The sequence below is a fragment of the Dipodomys ordii genome, unplaced genomic scaffold (assembly GCF_000151885.1).
Source record: "Dipodomys ordii isolate 6190 unplaced genomic scaffold, Dord_2.0 Scaffold100, whole genome shotgun sequence".
Lineage (NCBI taxonomy): Eukaryota > Metazoa > Chordata > Mammalia > Rodentia > Heteromyidae > Dipodomys > Dipodomys ordii.
Genome location: NW_012267316.1, coordinates 6,627,257 through 6,648,631, shown reverse-complemented (window position 1 = coordinate 6,648,631; position 21,375 = coordinate 6,627,257). Strand labels below are relative to the sequence as shown.

Here is a 21,375-nt window from a genome sequence, read left to right as displayed (position 1 = left end):
TACCTACATTTTCTTGGGATTTGATGATTGAAGAGTTTAGTATTTTAATGTGGTTTCTCTATAAATGAATAATTTATTCATTTTTGAGGCTAGATTTTGGCAGGCAAATTGGGAGATTTATGTAGTAGTTCACATTAAAATGTGTAGACTGCAGGCTTTAGGAAGATAGCATTGGGTTTCAGCTCCAGACATATTCAAAGTTAGAAGCACTAGAACTGTTAACTGAGAACAGAGTGATCAGGATGATTATAGGTGTCCAGCTTATAGAGCCAATGAATTGGGATGATTGGGTCAACACTAAAGTGTAACAGGAGAGTGAATGGACGAAATGTAACAAGTTTGGTTTTATATTTGATGACAATACTACCTTAGAGGCATTGAGGATTTAAGGTATTGTCAACAAACCAACAATGGCTAGAGAGAGGTATGGATTGACGATGAAGATGAGAGAGGTGCATTAATACAGAGGAAAGAATGCTCTAAAGCTAGACTTGTACTTTGAATAGTACTTTGAAAAAGAACTTTGAAAAGTAGTTTGAATAGTAGTTAATAGACATTAAATATACCAAGCTTACTAGGGATTATAGATTATTTCTTTCAACTCTTTTTTCCAACTCACTCAGCTCCATATCAGATACTAGAAAGATAAGATGACCAGGATAGACATTTCTTCAAGAATCTGACCTAAATATATAAGGGTTAGAATCAAAGATGAAGTTGTTCATCCCCCTTTCATTTCAGAATATTGTTGAGTACCTGCTATATGCTGAATGTTGTTCTAGGCATTGGGGAATAGTAATGGATAGATAGGTAAGGTCCCTTCTCTTAGAGGATAATTATTTCAATGGAATAAGGCAAGTAAAAAATAAATAGTGGGGCCATGCTTGGCAATAAGGATTAGCTTCTGTTAGAAACTGAAATTTTAGTTGGTTTGAAAGATAGGAGGAAGATAACTATTCAAGATGTGGAGAATATTCCAGGCCCTGAGGTAGGCATAGGCTTGGGAAGGTTATAGGAAAGGAAATTCCTGTATGTGGTGAATGAGCCTGAGGGACATGCAAGATGAGCTGGGAGAGTAAGTGTTTTCAGTGGGATCATGGTACTTGGTTCTTATTTGTGGTCCTTTTGATTGCTGTATAGAGAATTACTGTAGGGCAACAGGAATAGAAGAATGGAGACTGATGAGAGGTTTCTCATTAGAAGGGGTGGTAGTAGTGTAGACAGATATAGCATGTTTCAGAGTATTTTAGACAGGTTTTGTCCTCAGCGACCCCCCTATACCAGTTATCCTTTGTTTGACAACAGTGTTTTTGCTTTGAACTTAGTATGTAGCCTAGGGTCATGTAGAACTCATGGTTCTGCTCTACTATTTCAGCCTCCTAAGTGCTGGGATTACATGTATGTGCCATTATACGTGGTTGCTTTGTTTTCAGGGGTCTATAACTTCCTAGTGGCCCTACAGCCCTGTTTTCTTATAGTATTGTGCCTGAAGGCATTTGAGCTGGAAACTTCTAGAATAAATTGTATCATGTAGAATCTGGGTTAGAATTCCTGGTAACTAAGGTATGTGGAACAGATGAAGAGAACATCAGACAGAGTAGTAACTGGGAGGTTGGGGTGGAGTAAGCAGGGAGGTGAGTACTATGAAATAAAGTCAGAGATGCTGTAACCCCTGCTGGCCATCAGGATGGCCTTTTATTTTGGATGTGATAGAATACCAGTAGATGAAGATCTTAGCCAGGAAATGGTAACTCCAGTACATGAGGAACAGATCAGGGAAGAAAGTAGTAAGGATGGATTAAGACACTGGATGTCCAGGCAGGAAGTGGTGGTAGTGGCAGTGGAGGTCATGAAAGATGGCAGGATTCAAGGTGATTGGAATTTGCTTAGTGTATGGAGGTAAGTGGAGGTTAATGGAGGTTAATTGCCATCACTTAGATGATGATTTTTGACATAACTAAGATTAGAATGGCTGTTTTCTGTGGTGAAGAGGACTAGAGAGTCAGAGTAAGTTTTGAGGTAGAATCAACATTTGAGATTTATGTGCCAGTTAGGTATCTAATTGGAAATGCCTGGGATGCAGAGGAGAGGCCTAAGCTGGAGGTGTAAATTTCAATGTAATATTTGAAGCTTTGAAACTAAGAGCAGTCACCTAGAGAGGGTGGTAAGAAGAAGAAATAGAAGACAGGCCTATCGTTGTGTGGTATATATACTGCTCATATCCTAATTTTAAGATTTTTTTTCTGATTTATTTTTTTTGTCCTCTTCCTCATTAGTTTTATTGAATTCCACATTGTGCTTAATAGTCACTTTGAAAGATTATTGAGATTGAATAAGATTGAATAAGATTGAATAAGTATATGATCAGGGTTAAGTGAGCTTGTAGCTTCTTGTTAAGGCTTAGATTTTGTGCTACAGTTTCCCAGACTGAGCTATTTTGTGTACTTCTACCATTTCTTCCACATCTATGTGCCAGCTATACTTGATTTTACTGAAAACCTTTGTTTGGATGTGCTTGCTTATGAAACTGTATTTATCTTTAACAAAAATCTCTCGCTATTGGTGTATGTTGTTCAGTGGCAGAGCATGTATTTAGCATGGTAGAGGCCCTGGATTTAATCTCTTTAACACCACCCCCTCTCCTCCTCCACAAATGAGCAGAACCAAAACAATATTCTCAAATTAGGGGCTAAATTTTGTTATATTCCATGTTAAAAATGAAAAAACTGCCAAACTCCTAAATACACACTATTATTATCAGTATATGACATTATGTTTAGCTGTCTTTGCTTTCTTTACTAGGTAAGTTTGTGCAGTAACTGGTATTCTTTTTTTTTTTTTTTTTTGGTTGGCCGTGGGGCTTTGAACTCTGGGCCTGGGCGCTGTCCCTCAGCTCTTCAGCTCAAGGCGAGCACTCTACCACTTGAGCTACAGCGCCACTTCCGGTTTTCTGGTGGGTTATTGGAGATAGGAGTCTCATGGTCTCTCCTGCCCGGGCTGGCTTTGAACTGCAATCCTCAGATCTCAGCCTCCTGAGTACCTAGGATTACAGGCGTGAGCCACCAGCGCCTGGCTCTTTTTTTTTTTTTTTGCCAGTCTTGGGGCTTGAACTCAGGGCCTGGGCACTGTCCCTGAGCTTTTTTTGCTCAAGGCTAGCACTCTACCACTTGAGCCACGGTGCCACTCTGGCTTTTTGTGTTTTTAGATTGTACTGAGGAATTGAATCCAGGGCTTCATGAATACTAGGCAAGCACTCTACCACTAATCCACATTCCCAGCCCGTGGTATTCTTTAGCACACTAAAACTTAAGTAAATTGAACTGATGTATTTTATACTGTGTGAATTATAAGAATGTAAATTTAATGTTTGATGTTTATGTTCTCAACTATAAGATAGCAAGGTATTCTCAGACTTTACCTCAGAATAATTGCCAATAATATTCCCTCAATGATATTGCAAAAATTATCGTCATCTAAGATTATTGTTTTTCCAAGATTCATGAAACTTATACTCAATCATTTAAAGAAGTTTTATAGTGATCCTGACTCATAGAAAAATTTTTATTGTTGCAGTGAGATGGAAGATTTTCAAGGTATAGCAGAAGAGTCATTTCCAAGCTTTTTTACCAATTCATTACTTGGTAACAGTGAGATTTTAGAAAATGTCACTCTTTCTTCAAATCTTGGCTTGCCTGTTGCTGTTTCCACGCTTGCTAGGAATAGATCCATTGCTGATAATAGGTAAGACATGAACTTTGTTTTATTTTTTATTTTTAGGTCTGTAAAACCTATAACATGCTGATACATTGTAGAGCCAGGTCTGGAACTTGGGTTTCTTTCTTCCTACCTGCTTTTCTCAGTGTAATTATCATATTTCTTCTCTCAGCTCACTGGATTTATCTGCTTTCTTATTACTTGTTTCCAAATAGAACAGCACAGATTCTGAAAAGATATCTATATATTATGTTTCTAACTACACAGGAGATGAATTAACTGTATCTGAACATTTAAGCTCAAGGTATGGTTTGGGGTCACATTGGACATGTTTAGAGCTGTAGCAGCATTTCCTTTTTAACTTCATTTGAGCCAGGTTCATGTTTTACCGGACTTCTATGGCTGCTTTTCTTCTATAACTTTCATTCTCTTCTATACTTCAGGATTTATATTCTAATAACTTTTATGTTTTGTTTTTTTTTTTGGGTCCGGTCATGGGGCCTGAACTCTGGGCCTGGGCGCTGTCCCTCAGCTCTTCAGCTCAAGGCTAGCGCTCTACCACTTGAGCCACAGCGCCACTTCTGGCTTTTTTTCTTTTTGCTTATGTGGTGCTGAGGAATCGAACCCAGGGCCTCATGCATGCAAGGCAAGCGCTCTACCACTGAGCCACCTTCCCAGCCCATATTCTAATAACTTTTAGTTCCTTAGATCAAGTTTCTTTTTCTTAGGAGCTAAGCCAGCTTTTTCCTTTCGTTGGTCATGGGGCTTTAATGCTGGGCCTGACTGCTTGTCCCTCAGCTCTTCAGCTCAAAGCTACTACTCTATCGCTTAAGCCACAACGCCACTTCCAGTTTTCTGGTGGTTAATTGGAGATGAGAGTTTCTTGGCCTTTCCTGCCTGGGCTGGCTTTGAATCACGATCCTCATATCTCAGCCTCCTGAGTAGCTAAGATTACAGGTGTGAGCCACTGGTGCCCGGCCTAAGTAAGCCAGCTTTTGTGTTTAACTTTTCTTATTCCCACTATGTAATCAAATAGATGTTTGGTTAAATATGTGTTTTATTTGTATCACTCCAAATGTGATGTGTGTAGCTCATCTTATCATTTTGTTTAGGGTTTGGATAATGTATACAGTTTTGCTTGTACTTATCTGACCATCTCCTCTGAATCTGACTTTATGTGAGAAACGTTATCTTTACTTTGGAATGAAGATGTTGGACCAACTCACTAAAAATTCTCCTAGCTTTAGGATTTCTGTGGCTTTATTGTTGGTGTAGATAAACGCCCTAGTGCTGATGCGTAAGTTTCTGGTGCTTTGCACAGAAGATGATTATTTTGAACACTGGGGTTTCTGTTTGTTTTTATTCCCTGATGGTTGTTTTTACTTTGGTGTGGCCTTGTGCCATCGTGATTTTTAAATGTACATCATTTTGTTCTTAACAATTTTGTTCAGGTTTCCTGATGTTCAGGCATCATACTTCATAGAAGGGAGGTTTTCTGTTCCATCTGCGTCATCTCCCAGTTGCCAAAGTGATACTGAACCAAGAGAAAGGTTAAAGCTTAGCTTCCAGGAAGATGAGTAAGTGTTCACTTTCACTTACTTTCAGTCTTTAAAAAGCATCTTTAAGAGATTTGTTTATATATTTTAATAACATTTTAATAACATTTTAAAACCTTATTTCTGACTCTAAAAGTAATGTACATTCATTGAAAAAATAAAGTATTTTAAATATAATAAAAGCTTATAATTAACTACAGAATAGCCACTGATTACATTCTTTCAGATGTTTTATATTTTTATACATTATCCTCCCTCCCCCACTAACTAGGCGTTGAACTCAATTAGGCCTCTCGCTGAGCTTTTTTAGCTCAAGGCTAGTGCTCTACCACTTAAGCCACAGTACTACTTCCAGCTTTTTCTAAGTAGTTTATTGGAGATACGAGTCTCCTCAACTTGCCTGCCTGGGCTGACTTTGAAACGTGATCCTCAGATCTCAGCCTCCTGAGTAGATAGGATTACAAGAATGAACCATCAGGGCTGGGAAGGTGGCTCAGTGGTAGAGTGCTTGCCTTGCATGCACGAGGCCCTGGGTTCGATTCCTCAGCACCACATAAGCAGGAAAAAAAAGCCAGAAGTGGCACTGTGGCTCAATTGGTAGAGCACTAGCCATGAGCTGAGGAGCTGAGGGACAGGCCCAGAGTTCAGGCCCCACAACTGACCAAAAAAAAAAAAAAGTGAACCATCAGAGTTTTGGTTGAAGTGTATTCTTTTTGCCAGTCCTGGGGCTTGAATACAGGGCCTGGGCACTGTCCCTGAGCCTCTTTGTGCTCAAGGCTAGCGTTCTACCACTTGAAACACAGCACCACTATCTATATTTAATTTTTTTACAAAGGAAGATTAAACTCTATATACTATTTTAATTTTAAAAATTAATTCGGTGTCCTTTCAGTTATAATTGATATAAATTGGTCATAATGTTAATGGCTGTAATGTTAATAGAATCAAGTGTGTTGTAGTTAAGATTACTGTAGCTGCGTGCAGTGGCTTATACCTGTAATCCTAGCTACTCAGGCAGCTGAGATCTGAGGATAGTGGTTTGAAGCAAAAAAGTCCCTGTGAAACTTAATTCCAAGTAACTACTGAAAGTGGAGCTGTGGCTCAAAGTGGTAGAGCACTAACTTGAGCAAAAAGGCTCAGGGACAGCGCCTAGGCTCCATGTTCAAGCCTCCTGACTGACAAAAACAAAACAAAACAGTTTTGCTGTTATAAATATAAATGACTTCTTTTTTTTTTTTTGGGTCCAGTCATGGGGCCTAAACTCTGGGCCTGGGCGCTGTCCCTCAGTGCTTCAGCTCAAGGCTAGCACTCTACCGCTTGAGCCACAGTGCCACTTCTGGCCTTTTTTTTTTCTGCTTATGTGGTGCTGAGGAATCAAACCCAGAGCCTTATGCATGCAAGGCAAGCGCTGTACCACTGAGCCACCTTCCCAGCCCCTAAATGACTTCTTTTTACATACACATTTATGCAAACAATTTACACATCTGTGAGATGCTTTCCAAAATAAATTCCTAGGTTTTAGATTGCTGAGTGTAAAGTGTTTGACATTAAAGACCATTACAAGTAAATATATTAACTTTGTAGAAAACTTGTATCAATGTACATGCTTACTAGATGTATATAACAGTGATTATTTCTTTGAATCCTATACATTTGAAGGTTCTTTTGTGTGTGTGTGTGTGTGTGTGTGTGCGCGCGCGCGTGTGCGTGTGTGTGCGTGTGTGCGTGCGCGTGTGCGCCAGTCCTAGGGCTTGAACTCAAAGCTTGGGTGCTAGCCCTAAGCTGTTATGCTCAAGGATAGTGCTCTACCACTTGAGCCACAGGTCCATTTCTAGCTCTTTTTTGGCAGTTAATTGCAGATTAAGAGCCTCATAGACTTTCCTGCCCAGGCTGGCTTTGAACTGTGATCTCAGTCTCCTGAGTAGCTAGGATTATAGGTGTGAGCCACTAGCACCTAGATGAAGAATCTACTTTTAATTTTAGAACTAAAAGTAATTTACCAGTATGTATGTATATATATATACACATGTATATGTATACATATATGGATATGTATATATCTATAATATGTATGTATCTGCATATATGTATATATGCATATATATACGTATAATTTTATGTGTATGTATATATACATATATGTATATATGTATATTATAAAAGTCTGGAAAACCAAAATTAACTGGTAATTAGTTTTTGTTTCTTTTTGTTTTGGTACTATTGGGGTTTGAACTCAAGGCCTTGTGCTTGCTAGGCAGGCAAGCACTTTACTACTTGAGCCTATGTCCCCAGCTGATAGTTATTTCTTGGTGATGATATTATCATCTTTAGGTTTTTGTGTTTAAATTTATTTTTGAGTGTTGAAAAGGTTGAATAAGTTATTCAGTACTTATATTTTTGTTGTGATTTGTCTTTTGATAGCCTTTATATATAAATGCTTTCTATATATTAAGCATAACTGCTCATATATTTAATAACTGTCTTGGGATTCTCTAGAGGAACAGGACTGATAGGATACATAGCCACATGTATTATCTATATATCTATATATACATATAAATAATTATAAAAGTAGTTTATTAGATTGATTTATATAATCTGAGTCTGGATAATCCAACAATGGCCATTGTATGCTGGAGAGCCAGCAGAAGCTGTTCAGTTTTGGAGATGGAAGCCTCAGAATAAGGGGAAGCATTGATGCAGCCCCAGTCTGTTGAAGCCTGGAACCTCTTTGGAGAGTCAGTGGTGTGATTTCATATTGAAAGTCTGAAGAAATTGGAGTTTGATGTCCATGGGCAATGGCAGCAGCAGTAGATGCACCTACTTAGGTGGATTTGAGCTTTCATGAGCTGGCCTTCTCCTGCTTTTGTTCCATCTGACCCACTAGTCTATTGGAAGGTGTCACCTACATTCAGGACAAGTATTCCTTATTCAGTTGCTGTCCATGTGAGCGTCCTCTCTGGAAATATCATCATAACATATCGAAAAGTATGCTTTAGTAATCTCTTAGGTATCTTTCTGTCCAGTTAGGTTGATAGTCAAGATTAACCATCACGTTTTTTCTCTGTGCATTTTTGACAGCCTGCTACACACCATATATTTCTAGGTACTTTAGAAATACCAGTGAACAAAAACAAATGTTAAACAAAATAATTAAAATGCTGTTTTTATTGTATATTAGAAGGGATAACCTACTACTAGAAAAATCATAGTAAAAATGGTTTTAGGAAGGCTGAAGGTAATGGCCAATAAGGAAGTCAGGTATGACTTAAGACTTGACAGAAGGAGTTAGCTTTGTGGGCCCTATGGTTCAAGAGGATTTCAGCAGAGGCCACAGCTGTCAGCAGAAAGGTACTATTATGGGAACATATTCATTGTGCTCATACAGCAGCTAGGATGCTTGGGGGAGGTGACCTGGACCTTGATTCTGACTCCAGGTAAAATGGGAAACCCTCTAAGGGTTGTGTCCAGATTATATTTAGATTTTATTTATTTATTTTTTGGGTCCGGTCGTGGGGCCTGAACTCAGGGCCTGAGCGCTGTCCCTCAGCTCTTCAGCTCAAGGCTAGCACTCTACCACTTGAGCCAAAGTGCCACTTCCGGCTTTTTCTATTTGCTTATGTGGTGCTGAGGAATCGAGCCCAGGGCCTCATGCATGCAAGGCAAGCCCTGTACCACTGAGCCATCTTCCCAGCCCCAGATTATATTTAAAAAGGCTCATGCTGGCATGTTTGTTTGTTTGTTTTTTTGGTCCGGTCATGGAGTCTGAACTCTGGGCCAGGGCACTGTCTATCAGCTCTTAAGCTCAAGGGTAGTGCTCTACCACTTGAGCCACAGCGCCACTTCCAGCTTTTTTTCTTTTTTCTTTATGTGGTGCTGAAGAATTGAACCAAGGGCCTTATGCATGCAAGGCAAGCGTTCTACCACTGAGCCATCTTCCCAGCCCCATGCTGGCCTTTTTATTGTTTGGTGGAGAATAGACTATAGAGTGTGGAAATGGGAGCAGGAAGACCAGCTAGAAGGCTGGGGAGTCAAGGAGTGAGGGAGAAAGAGAAACAAAGAGCCCCAGGAATTATCTTCAGCCACTTCAACATTGAGAATTTGGGGATAGGAGGAATAGACTAAAAATTAGTGTTGGAGGTTACGAAGAAAAGTATCTTGGGAGCTATCCTAGAAATATCTTAAACAGTGGCCAGGCATACAGGTTCACGTCTGTAATCCTAGCTGCTTAAGGGGTAAATATTTGAAGAGTCACAGTTTGAGGCCAGGTTGGTCTAAAAATTATTCAGACCTTCATCTCAACTAATAAAGCTGAGCATATTGGTGGTAGATGTCTGTCATCCTAGCTATGTGAGAAATTTCAGTTCAGGCTGGCCTGTGAAAAAAATGTGAGACCCTATTTGAAAGATAACTAAAGCAAAAAAGGGTGTGTGTGTGTGTGTGTGTGTGAAAAATGTGAGACCCTATTTGAAAGATAACTAAAGCAAAAAGGGTGTGTGTGTGTGTGTGTGTGTGTGTGTGTGTGTGGCTTTTGTGATAGGGCCTTTGTGTTCCAACCAGTATCCCCCCAAGAAAATAACAAAAAACCTTCCCTCCAAATCCAAAATGTATACAAGTAAGCCTTATTCATGGGCTTATTACATGTAACTTTTTACCAAGCAGAGTTAAAAAAAAATAATAAAAGTTCAATCCTTAGCTCTATAAGAGGAAAAAAAAAAAAAGACTGAAACAAGATCACCCTGGGCCACATAGGGAGCCCTGTCTCAAAAAAAAACAAAAACAAAAACGCTGGGGGGGCTGGGAAGGTGGCTCAGTGGTAGAGTGCTTGCCTTGCATACATGAGGCCCTGGGTTCGATTCCTCAGCACCACATAAGCAAAAAGAAAAAAGCTGGAAGTGGTGCTGTGGCTCAAGTGGTAGAGTGCTAGCCTTGAGCTGAAGAGCTGAGGGATAGGGCGCAGGCCCAGAGTTCAGGCCCCAGGACCAGACCCCCCTCCAAAAAAAAAAAAAAAGCTGGGTAGAATTAGTGACTTAAGCCTGGCTACTTTTAGGAGGTCAGTCTGAAAAAAAGTTCTCAAAACTTTCTCCACTATGAGAAAGGCTTGCCTGTCATCAGCTAGATGCCTGTCATTTTAGCTATACTGCAGTTTGGGCTAGCTTAGGCATGAAACAAGATCCCATTTAAAAAATAACTATTGGAAGATGGGCTGCTGGTGACTCAAGCCTTTAGTCCTAGCTACTCAGGAGGTTGAAAACTGAGGATCACCATTTAAAGCCAGCCTAGGCAGGAAAGTCCATGTAACTATTATTTCCAAACAACCACCAAAAAGCAGGAAGTGGAGCTGTGGCTCAAGTGGTAGAGTGCTAGCCTTGATCAGAGAAGCTCAGTGACTGTATTCAGGCTGTGCAGAGTTCAAGTCCCAGCACTGGCACATACTCACCCAGCCTCCCCTCCACCCCGCTTTCCCCTCATACCCCCTCCCCCCAAACCCCAAAAACTAATGGAATAGGGACTGGCAGAGTGGCTTAGGGTATGTACTTACCTAGTAAGTACACGGCCTTGAGTTCAATCCCCTGTACCTCCATTAGGGTTAAGATAGATAACTAACCTTTACATGTAGTTTAATTGGAAGTAGATAGAGATATAATAGACCACTGAGAGTCAGTTTGAAAGAGAGTAGGGAGTTAATAGTAGAGACAGTGGGCAGCTTGTTGAGTTTTGCTGCAAAGGGAAACAGAAGTGAGAGGGAAACAGAAGTGAGGCTTGTGATAGCTGGTGGATGAAATTGTACTTTTTTTTTTGCCGCAAGTAATGTTACTGCATGTTTACATAGCAGTAGGGATGATTATGTAGATTGAGGAGAGAATGGCTGGAAAAGAGTCTACATACATAACAGTGGGCTCCAGAGTCCAGTGGATGGAGAAGCTTTTAGATGGATAAGACTATGGACAGCTCCTTAGCATCGGAGGGACTGTGGGCTGTGGTATGCCTAGTAGTAGAATCTGTCTGTGATAGTTACTCTTCAGTGCTTCAGGTTAAAAATAAGCTCCAAAGTAGAAGCCATGGTCATCAAGTCAGTGTGAGGGTGGAGGAGGAGTTTGAAGAGTAAAATCTCATAGGTATCTGGGGATGTAAATGGATAAGGAAAGTAGTAACATTGCCAGGTAGTGTCACAGACCCAGCATGGCATGAATTTAGTGTGAGATAATATAGTGTCACTGTGATGTTTTCTCTAGCCTGAGAGGAATAAGTAGACAGTTGGATTTAAGCAGGTGTGAAGTTTGATGAAGGCAGTGAGGATTTAGGTGAAGGAAGAATGGACACCAAAAGAGTGAGGCACAGTGGTGTGTGGTGGTACAGTGAATTGGAGACTTAGTGGGGTAAGAGGATTATAAAGTTGTACTAGAGGCTGGTGATGTGAAGGTTAGTGCATGATTCAGAGTTGTGAGGCTCCAGAGGGTACTAGCAAGGCTATGAGAGAAATAGAAATTGGGAGTAGTTATCTTTGAGGATACTCAAGCTTTCATTAAGGAAGGAAAGCCAAAAGACCATTTAGAGAAAAGGCTCAGGAATCGCAGACCTTAAAGATCCAGAAGCACAGTGGGAAGGTTTTTTGTTTGTGGAGGAGTCAAGTAGGGGATGTGTAGTTTTATAGGGTTTAGACTACCAGTAAAGAGAAGTCCTGGAACTAAAATAGACATGTGAAGGCATCTTTGAGTTAGTCCCATGCAGATGGTGATACTGGTGAAATTATGAATGTGGAGGGTCTTTGGGAGTTTACTCTTTTTTTGTGTGTGTACCAGTAATAGAGCCTGTTTTCATTCAGCTTGCAGGTTGATGGCTTGCACTCTACCATTTAAGCCACATCTCTAGCCTGGCTTCTCCCTCACCCCCATTTCTGGGGCTTGAGCTCAGGGCCTGGGCACTGTCCCTGAGCTTTTGTATTCAAGATTAGTGTTATACCACTTGAAACACAGCTCTACTTTTTTTTATGTTTTAATTGAAGATAAGAGTCTTACAGACTTTCTTGCCTGGGCTGGCTTTACACTATATCTTCAGATCTTAGTTCCCTGAGTAGCCAGGAGTATAGGCCTTTTGGTGGTTATTTTGGAGACCAAGTCTTGTAGATTTTTCTGCCTGGTCTGGTTTTGAATGTCAATCCTCTGGATCTCAACCTCCTGAGTAGCTAGGAATATAGGGTGCCCAAGTCCCGGTATTCATAGTGCTCTGCTAGTAGTTCCCTCTTGATTCTTTGGGGAGGGGATATCTAGAAAGTGATCTGGACCTAGCATGTTGATTCAGTCCCAAGAATAACCAACAGTAATACTGGTTGCATTGTTGGGCTACACCTAGAAATACTTTTTTTTTCACTGTGTGTGTCTAATTTTCTTTTAGATGAAGTATGTTACTGACTGATAGGAATTTATAATAGGTAACTTATTCTGATTCACTAATAAAGATTTCCATCTTTAGGAAAAAGAGCTGTAAAGAAAGTCCACATTTGTCAAAAGTTTTCACAAAACAGTCTACTTTTCAAAGTGATACACCAAGAGCAGAAGAGGAGCAGGCTAAAAGTACAGCATCCTTGCAGAGACAGGATCTTTTGCATAGTGTTTCACCACTGGAACAAGTACCAGGTACTAAAATTCTCTTCTTTCCTTTCCCTCTCCCCTTTCTTTTTTCCCTCTTTTCCCTTTCTTCTCTCTACTTTCCCTCTTCCCCTTTCCTTTCTTCTCCTTCCCATTTTGTGCTAGTCACTGGGCTTGAACTCTGTCTGGGAGCTGTCCCTGAAATTTTTTGCTTTAGGCTAGTACTCTACTACTTGAGCCACAGTTTCATTTCTGGCTTTTTTGGTGGTTAATTGGAGATAAGTCTCACAGACTTTCCTGCCTGGGCTGGCTTTGAACCGTGATCCTCAGATTTCAGCCTCCTTCATAGTTACGACTGTATGCCTGAGCCACTGGCACATGTGTGTTTATTTTACTGTTTTTCATTTGACTATTTTTGGACTGGCATTTACCTTATGCTGTCCTGTGGTAAACTGATAATGCTTAGGTTTGATATGCACAGTTATCATATTTATAGTACTTTTCATAGGAAAAGCTCTCTTGTCTTAACTGGTTTAAGCTACAGTCTCCTTTCCATTGGAAGTAATGCTGTCAGATAGCTACAGCATCAAACTGGGGTCAGACTTAACCTCAGAAATGTTAGGCCAGCACTGTAGCACTCACATACATTCTCAGCCTTCTTACTTATTTATACTTTTTTTTCATTTTACATTACAAACATTTTGTTTCTGCATATTTTTGTATGCATTTCTAAAAATGAACATTTTCTTATATGCCCATAGTTTTGGTAATGGAGCAGATGAGTCTCATTATTTTCTTATCATCTTGTATGGTAGTCCCTTTTGGTATGGGTCTGGGAGCAGTTACATTGTATTATAGTATATTTATTGAATGCCCTTGTGTGCACTTATTGAAAAAGTGAAGTGAAAGCCGGGCTCTGGTGGCTCATACCTGTAATCTTAGTTATTCAGGAGGCTGAGATCTGAGGATTATGGTTCAAAGCTAGCCCAGGCATGAATCCTTGAGACTTATATCTCCAATTATCCACCAGAAAACTCAAAGTGGAACTATGGCTCATCAAAGTGGTAGAGTGCTAGCTTTGAGCATGAGCTCAGAGACAGCAGCCAGGCCCTGAGCACAAGCCCCACAGCTGACCACAAAAATAGAATATTGAGGCTAGTTATCTAAAGCTTGGGTTTGTCTGTCATTTCTCTTGTCTCTTCCCTATATCCCATACAAAGTTGTGGGGCCTGAACTCTGGGCTTGGGCATTGTCACTGCACTCTACCACTTGAGCCACAACACCACTTCTGGCTTTTTTTTTTTTCTCATGTGGTGCTGTGGAATTCAACCGAGGGCCTCATGCTTGCAAGGCAAGCATTCTACCATTGAGCCACCTTCCCAGCCCAAAGCAGAAGTTTTTTGTTTTCTTTTTTGTCAGTTGTGGGGCTTGAACTCTGGATCTGGGTGCTGTCCCTTAGCTCTTCAGCTCAAGGCTAACACTCTACCACTTGAGCCACAGCACCACTTCCAGTTTTCTCGTAGTTTTATTGGAGACTCACAGACTTTCCTGCCTGAACTGCCTTTGAACCATGGTCCTCAGATCTCAGCCCCCTGAGTAGCTAGTATTATAGGTATGAGCCACTGGTGCCCGGCCAGAAGTTAATTTTAAAGTCTTGAGTGGATTCATATCTAAGTTTTATGGTATATGTGTACTTTTATGATTTTTCCATCCTAACATTTAAAGAATTTTAACTGACCAAAGGTAAAATTCTATACTGTCATTTGAAAGTACTTATATTTCAAGATATAATTAATTTGTTGTTTTTTTGGTATTATTTGATAAAATAATTTGTCTTTTCAGTTTTTGTTTTTGTTTTCTTAATCAGATTCACCTGATTTTTGTTTAAAATCGTGGATGAATAATCAAGAGCATAAGGTAAATTTTTACATTTTTATGGACTTCTGTAGTGTTTTAGAGGAGTAAAGGTTCATATTTTATAGACATTTGTTAATATTAGACTTTTTTCTTGTATCTGGCATAACAAATTGATAAAGCTTTAACAGAAATATAATTTATCTGTGGTAATAAAGACTCAAGAGTAATGCTGGCACTATCCTGTGCCTGTTTATGAAATGTGCTCAGTTCTGTCCACTCTTAACTATAAAATGGTTGACATCCCATGTTTTTATCTAAAACTAAGTATATATTTTGAAATCTAACTCTTAAACCTTCTACCAGTTCTCTCTCTGTGTATATGTGTGTGTGTGTGTGTGTGTGTGTGTGTGTATACGTGTATACCATGGCTTGAACTCAGGGCCCTTGAGTTCTCCATTACCTGCACAAAGGTGATACTCTACCTCTTAAGACATGACTTCAGTCCACTGTTTTGTTATTTAGTTGAAAGAATCTCACAGATTTTTCTGTCTAGCCTGACTTCTGTGATCCTCTTATCTTAGCCTTCTGAGTACCTAAATTTATAGATGTGAGCTACTGGTGCCTGGCTTCAATTATTTCAATGTATATATTTAATGTAAGTATGAAATAGATTTGGTACTGAGAGGAAAATGTATTTCCATTCTGAGCCTTGAATGTCCTTAGTAAATTGCTGTGTGCCTTTAGAACTCCATAGTCCCCAGATTGAGGACCAGAGAAATCAATTGTTTCAATGTTATATTATGGTAGTGTTGCTTAGCTAAAGGGCTACTAAGACCTGTTTTTCTGCCTTTTGTGTGTGTGTGTGTGGGGGGAGGGGGTATGTATGTGTATGTGCGCCCATGCGCGCGTGCCAGTCCTGGGGCTTGAATGCAGGGCCTAGGTGCTATCCTTGAGCTTTTTTGTGCTCATGGTTAGCACTTGAGCCACAGCTCCACTTCTGGCTTTTTTTTTTTTTTTTTTTTTTCTTCTCCAGTTGTGGGGCTTGAACTCTGGGCCTAGGCACTATCCCTGAGCTCTTCAGCTCAAGGCTAGTACTCTACCACTTGAGCCACAGTGCCACTGCTGGTTTTCTGGTGGTTTATTGGAGGTAAGAGTCTCACGGACTTTCCTGCCCAGGCTGGCTTTGAACCTTGATCCTCAGATCTCAGCCTCCTGAGTAGCTAGGATTACAGGTGTGAGCCATCAGTGCCTGGCCGCTTCTGGCTTTTTTTTATGGTTAATTAGACATAAGAGTCTCATAGACTGGACTTTGCTGCCCAGATTTGCTTCGAACCATGGTCCTCAGATATTAGAATTGTAGGCATGTGCCACTGTCACTTGGCTTTTCTATTATTTTTATAATTCAAGAGCAAACTTTGTATTGCTCTAATTCAGATGTGTCTTAATATATGAACTATGATTCTTCTGACGTGTACAAACAATTTGATTGAGACCTTAAATTTCAGGGATGTCTTATTGGTGGGGCCAGAAGGAAAGTTACTAATACATGTAAAACACCTTGTTAGTTAGTGACAAAATTGTGATTTTTCAGATACTGTGCACAGTGTGGATTCAGAAAATACTTGGTCTATTTTGTAACTTTGTACTGTTCTCTTCAAAGCAGTGAGTGTGCTTCTCTTATATGTCATTTTATTTCTCTTAGATTGTTGTGCCTGATGCTGGAAAAGAAGACAAGACTCTAAACAGTGACTTAAACCATGTTAGCTTCTTAGAAAATGAAAAACTTATGTCACTGGCCAGTTTGGAAGATTCTTCTGGTACTGCATAGTAGTAATTTGTATTTTCAAGTTTTTATCTTGCCATTCCACTTTATTTCATGTCTGTGATATAGCCATTACTATGGCAGCTTAGTTTTCTTTTGCCTAATCATTTTCCTCCTATGACTGGCACCCACTGGTCTCTTCTATTGAGTGATAGGACTTTTCTGATAAGATTATACTCACCCCTTAGTTTGACATCATTAAGAGTACCTTATTAGCCATCTAGAGGGGTTACATACTGTAGAGTACTGTATTAAGGAGTTGAGGGAACAAAGAAATATTTAGTCTTTGTCCTTTAAGAGACCTTACCCAAATGCATAAACTGGGATTGGACAAAGTATATTTCAACAGTATAAGAATGTGCTTAAGCATCAGAAGGAGTGATAGATCAGTTATGATTGAAGAAGTTATCTGTGATATTCTCTGGAAATAAGATGGGATTTGGATTAGACCCTTTCTGGAAGCAGAACAGCTTCAGCTAAAACCATGATTGAGGATTAGTCATCAGTTAGTAAGGTATTTTTATAGCATGTTTGGTAGGCTTCACATTGGTGAAGAAACTCAGAAAAGTAAGCTAGGGCCAAAGTATTTAGCTCTGCAGGCCAGGCCATGCTGAATTGGGTGTTGGAACATTGAGAATCATTGCAGTGTCACTTCCTCTCTCTTTATGTCTCCCCTCCACTTTCTGTGGATAGCTTTATTTATCCTTTTTTTGGTAGAGTTAACTATTTATTATATAGTTTGTGAATGATCTGCTCTTTTCCTACCCATTTGTGATGTTTTATCATGTCCTAACTTATTGTGGAATCCAGAATCTCTGTCCTATTCTCTCAAAGTGGTTAATAATTACATTTATATGCTACTATTACTTTTAACTAAAATTATAATAATTTGCTCATCTCAGATACAAAAACAAACTCAATGTCCACTGACCTATTAGTTTTAACAGGTTTTTTTTAAATTAAAAATTATGTGTAGTTAGTTGCTACTTTAAAGCCTGTTCTGTTTTTTTCCCTAATTAATTAATAGATGATGATATTAATGATGAAGAGTTTTATGATGAACATTTGGAAGCTTATTTTGAACAACTGGCAATACCAGGAATAATATATGAAGACCTAGAAGAACGAGAATCTTCAGAAAAATATTTTAAATTACCCAGTCAGGTATGTTGATTGAATTCTAATTCAGTCACAATCATACTTATAATTTTTCAGAAATTTGACATTGAAAATTTATAATTGTCACGTTATCTGTAATAAATTAAAGCCTTTGATTTTCTTTGCTTCTTTGATGAGAAATGTATGTTTTTCTTCTCCACTCCCTCTTCATTTGCCCTGGTGATACATTCCTATAATCCCTAGGGAGGATGAGGAAGTATTTTAAATGTGAGGCTAGCCCTGGGGGTATCTAACAAGACTCTGTTTCAAAACAAAAAGAATGAAAAAGTTACAGTGGGAATCACCTTTGTCCACATAAACTAATTGTTAATATCTTGCCACCTTTTCATTTTCTTTCTCCCTCCATAGTAATGTCTTTCTTGAATCTGAATCTGAAAACAATCGCTCTGAAGCTCTCTTGGAAACTAGTGAAGCTCTCTTGGAAACTAATATTACACTAGTGGTTGAAATGATGATTTTTCTAAATCCTCCAGCATTTGTTAACCTATAATCCCTCAGTATAATAGACATTTTCTGCTTTCCACATTTCTTCCTCAAAATGCTTTATTTTATTTGAAAATATTAATACAGCTAAGATACTCTTTCAACAGACAACTGAAGACAGTAGCTTTAAGTCAGAATGTAGCAGTTCTCACCACGGTTCAAACTCTTTAAGAAGTTCTGAAACAGTTTGCAAAGAGTCTGAGGAAGCCCACACTTTTTGTCTACCTGGGACCAGTAAGTGTTGAACTTTGATTTCATTTTTCTTAAATTCTGTGCTTAACTTGATCTTTTTTTTTCTTTAAATTATTTCTTTGTTGTGATTTATCGTATTTTAACTATTCTATCCCTTCAAATCTTCACTCTAAAATTTTTCAAAAGAACTTTTAATAAGGCCTGAATAAGAAATGATTTACTTCGTTGGTTAAATTTGCTTCCAAGTGATTTTGTTTTATATGTTATTGTAAATTAGTTTCCTTTTGGGGCAGTAATTTGAATTCAGGGCCTCAGCTTGCTTGCTTGCTTACCTAGACTCTCCTCAGCAATGTTTTTTGTTAGTTATTTTGTAGATGGAGTCTCACTAATTTTTCTGCCCAGGCTGGCTTCCAAATGTGATCCTCTGGATAACAAGCTGAATAGCTAGGATTGTAAGGGTGATCCATCAGTGCTCTTCTTTTATCTTAATTTTAGTGTAATACCTTGTTAGAGAGACACTTAAAATAATTGTATATTAATACCAAAGTTAAATTGGTAGTATTGAAGTATAATACCAGCTGGGTGCTAGGGGCTTATGCTTGTTATCCTAGTATGCAAGAGGCTGAAAATCTGAGGATCACAGTTTAAAGACATCTTGGAAATAAAAGTTGGTAAGACTCATTTCAATTAAGCACCAAAAAAGCTGGAAGTAGAGATGGGCCCAAATAGCAGATTACTAGCCTTGAGCAAAAAAGCTCAGGAATGACACTCAGGTCCTGAGTTCAAGCCCCAGAGCTGGCACAAGGGCTGGGAAAGTGGCTCAGTGGTAGAGCGCTTGCCTTGCATGCATGAGGCCCTGGGTTTGATTCCTCAGCACTACATAAGCAGAAAAAGCCAGAAGTGGTACTGTGGCTCAAGCGGTAGAGCACTAGCCTTGAGCTGAAGAGCTGAGGAACAGCGCCCAGGCCCAGAGTTCAGGCCCCATGAACGGACCCAAAAAAAAAGTGAAAAAGCAATATAATACTAATCTTGGAGTGACTGTTTTGAATGATTATATTTTGTTGAGACATGTAAGAATAGATAACTTCATTCTCTTTATGCAAGCATATTTGTCATGTTTATTGTTCCTTACTGGTGCTTATTTTCTCCTGTTTGCAATTTACTATTTTTGTCCTGGGAGTGCTAAGTGTTAGGCTTACTACAATAATTGGATTAATAAGAAGCAGTTATTAGATTACTCAAACATTGACATTGTTCCATTAACTATTTATTTTTCAGGTAATTCTGTAGGTACTGTTGATAGTACAAAACAGGAAGGTGGTATGTCATTTTACCCTAGTAACTGGTGTGCTGAGAAGGAAAGGGATGGAAGTTTGAAGGATATTTTTCCAGATCAACACAGAGTAAGTTGATAACATTTTCTTAAACATTTTATGAAAGGAATAAGAAATCTTTTGTGTTTGCATACTATTACTTTTTTTTTTTCAAAGGAAGAACTATTGTTGACTTTTGAAAAATACAGTAAAGGACTTTCCTGCCTTGGTTGGCTTTGAACCATGATCCTCAGATCTCAGCCTCCTGAGTAGCTAGGATTACAAGTGTGAGCTACTAGTGCATAGCTTCCCTCACTTTTTTTTTTTTTTGCAAATTCTTTATTGTAATTAAGTGATTACATAATTTCACAAATTTCACAGTATTGTGGGATAGTGATGCTTAGTTAAAGTCACAAACACATTCTAACTTTCATGGGGCAAATTTTCTATCATCATCTATAAAGTTTATGAGTTCTATGAGCTTTGACAATACAGTTATTTTTTCCACATCAGGTGATATGTACATTTATTTTCTTTTGCATAGCTGTTCCCTCCTTCCCACTCGTTCCCTCCCTCCCATCGCTGCCATTGAGTTGCTTAGTTTGTTTTGATCAATGTCCAGTGCAGCTGATGGGTCCCACTGTTGTATGTTTTTCCCTGATTCCTTCTAGTTCTGTGTCCTCCTCCTAGTTTCTCTCCAGTGTGCACATATATACCATATATGTGATCAGCAGCATGGTGTTATTTAGTAATGATTTGACCAAATGAGTGGGGGTCCTTTGTTTCTCAAGTCTTGTTAACTGTCGTATCACCTTACATTTGGATTTAACATTCACTTATCAGGGAGACCATGGCATGTGCTGTTTGACTCTTTGCTATTGGCTTACCTCACTCAGCATGATTTCTTCTAGCTCCATCCATTTCCCTGCAAATGCCATTATTTTGTTCTTTCTAATGGCTGCATAATATTCCATTGTGTATAGATACCACAATTTTTAGATCCATTCATCTGAGGTGGGGCACCTGGGTTGTTTCCATATCCTGGCTATTGTGTCCTTGTATTGTGTCCTTGTATCCTGTTATTCAGGATCAATACCTAGGAGTAGTATGGCTGATAGGGGAGGTCAATATTTAGCTTTCTGAGGACCTTCCAGGCTGCTTTCCACAGTGGTTGTATTAGTGTACATTTCCACCAGCAGTGTAATAGGGTTCCTCTTTCTCTTTATCCCCTCCAGCATTTGTCATTGGCTGACTTTAGGATGTGGGCCTTTCTGACTGGGGTAAGGTAGTATCTCTTTGCATTTCCTTTACAACCAGGGATGGTGAACATTTCCTCATGTGTTTCTTTGCCATTTTTATCTCTTCTTCTGAGAAGTCTCTCTTTAGTTCCCTTGTCCATTTAGTAATTGGTTTGTTGGGTTTGGGAGGAATTAGTTTCTTGAGTTCCCTGTATATATTGGATATTAACCCCTTGTCTGATAAATTGCTAGTAAATTTTTCCAGTTACTTGGTTGTCTTTCTAGCTTGGTTGCTGTGACTTTAGCTGTGCAGAAATTTTTTTTATTTTAAGCTTCCCTCACTTTTTTTTTTTTTATTGTAAAGATACTATACAGAGGGTTACAGTTACATGAGTGAGGTAATGAGTACACTTCCTCTTGAACATTGTTAGC

At 39.1% G+C, this 21,375-nt stretch overlaps 1 protein-coding gene across 1 annotated transcript in view; it reads left to right on the top strand.

Moving 5' to 3' along the window:
* The window catches only part of Cep192 (centrosomal protein 192kDa), a 129,975-nt gene that overhangs the window by 1,503 nt on the left and 107,097 nt on the right, over positions 1-21,375 (top strand). The window contains exons 3-10 of the mRNA XM_013027142.1: positions 3,574-3,741; positions 5,166-5,291; positions 12,744-12,907; positions 14,727-14,776; positions 16,419-16,533; positions 17,566-17,702; positions 18,308-18,434; positions 19,671-19,795. Of these exons, the coding sequence (XP_012882596.1) occupies positions 3,578-3,741; positions 5,166-5,291; positions 12,744-12,907; positions 14,727-14,776; positions 16,419-16,533; positions 17,566-17,702; positions 18,308-18,434; positions 19,671-19,795 (1,008 nt within the window). The 5' untranslated portion in view covers positions 3,574-3,577. The remainder of the gene's footprint in view (positions 1-3,573; positions 3,742-5,165; positions 5,292-12,743; positions 12,908-14,726; positions 14,777-16,418; positions 16,534-17,565; positions 17,703-18,307; positions 18,435-19,670; positions 19,796-21,375) is intronic.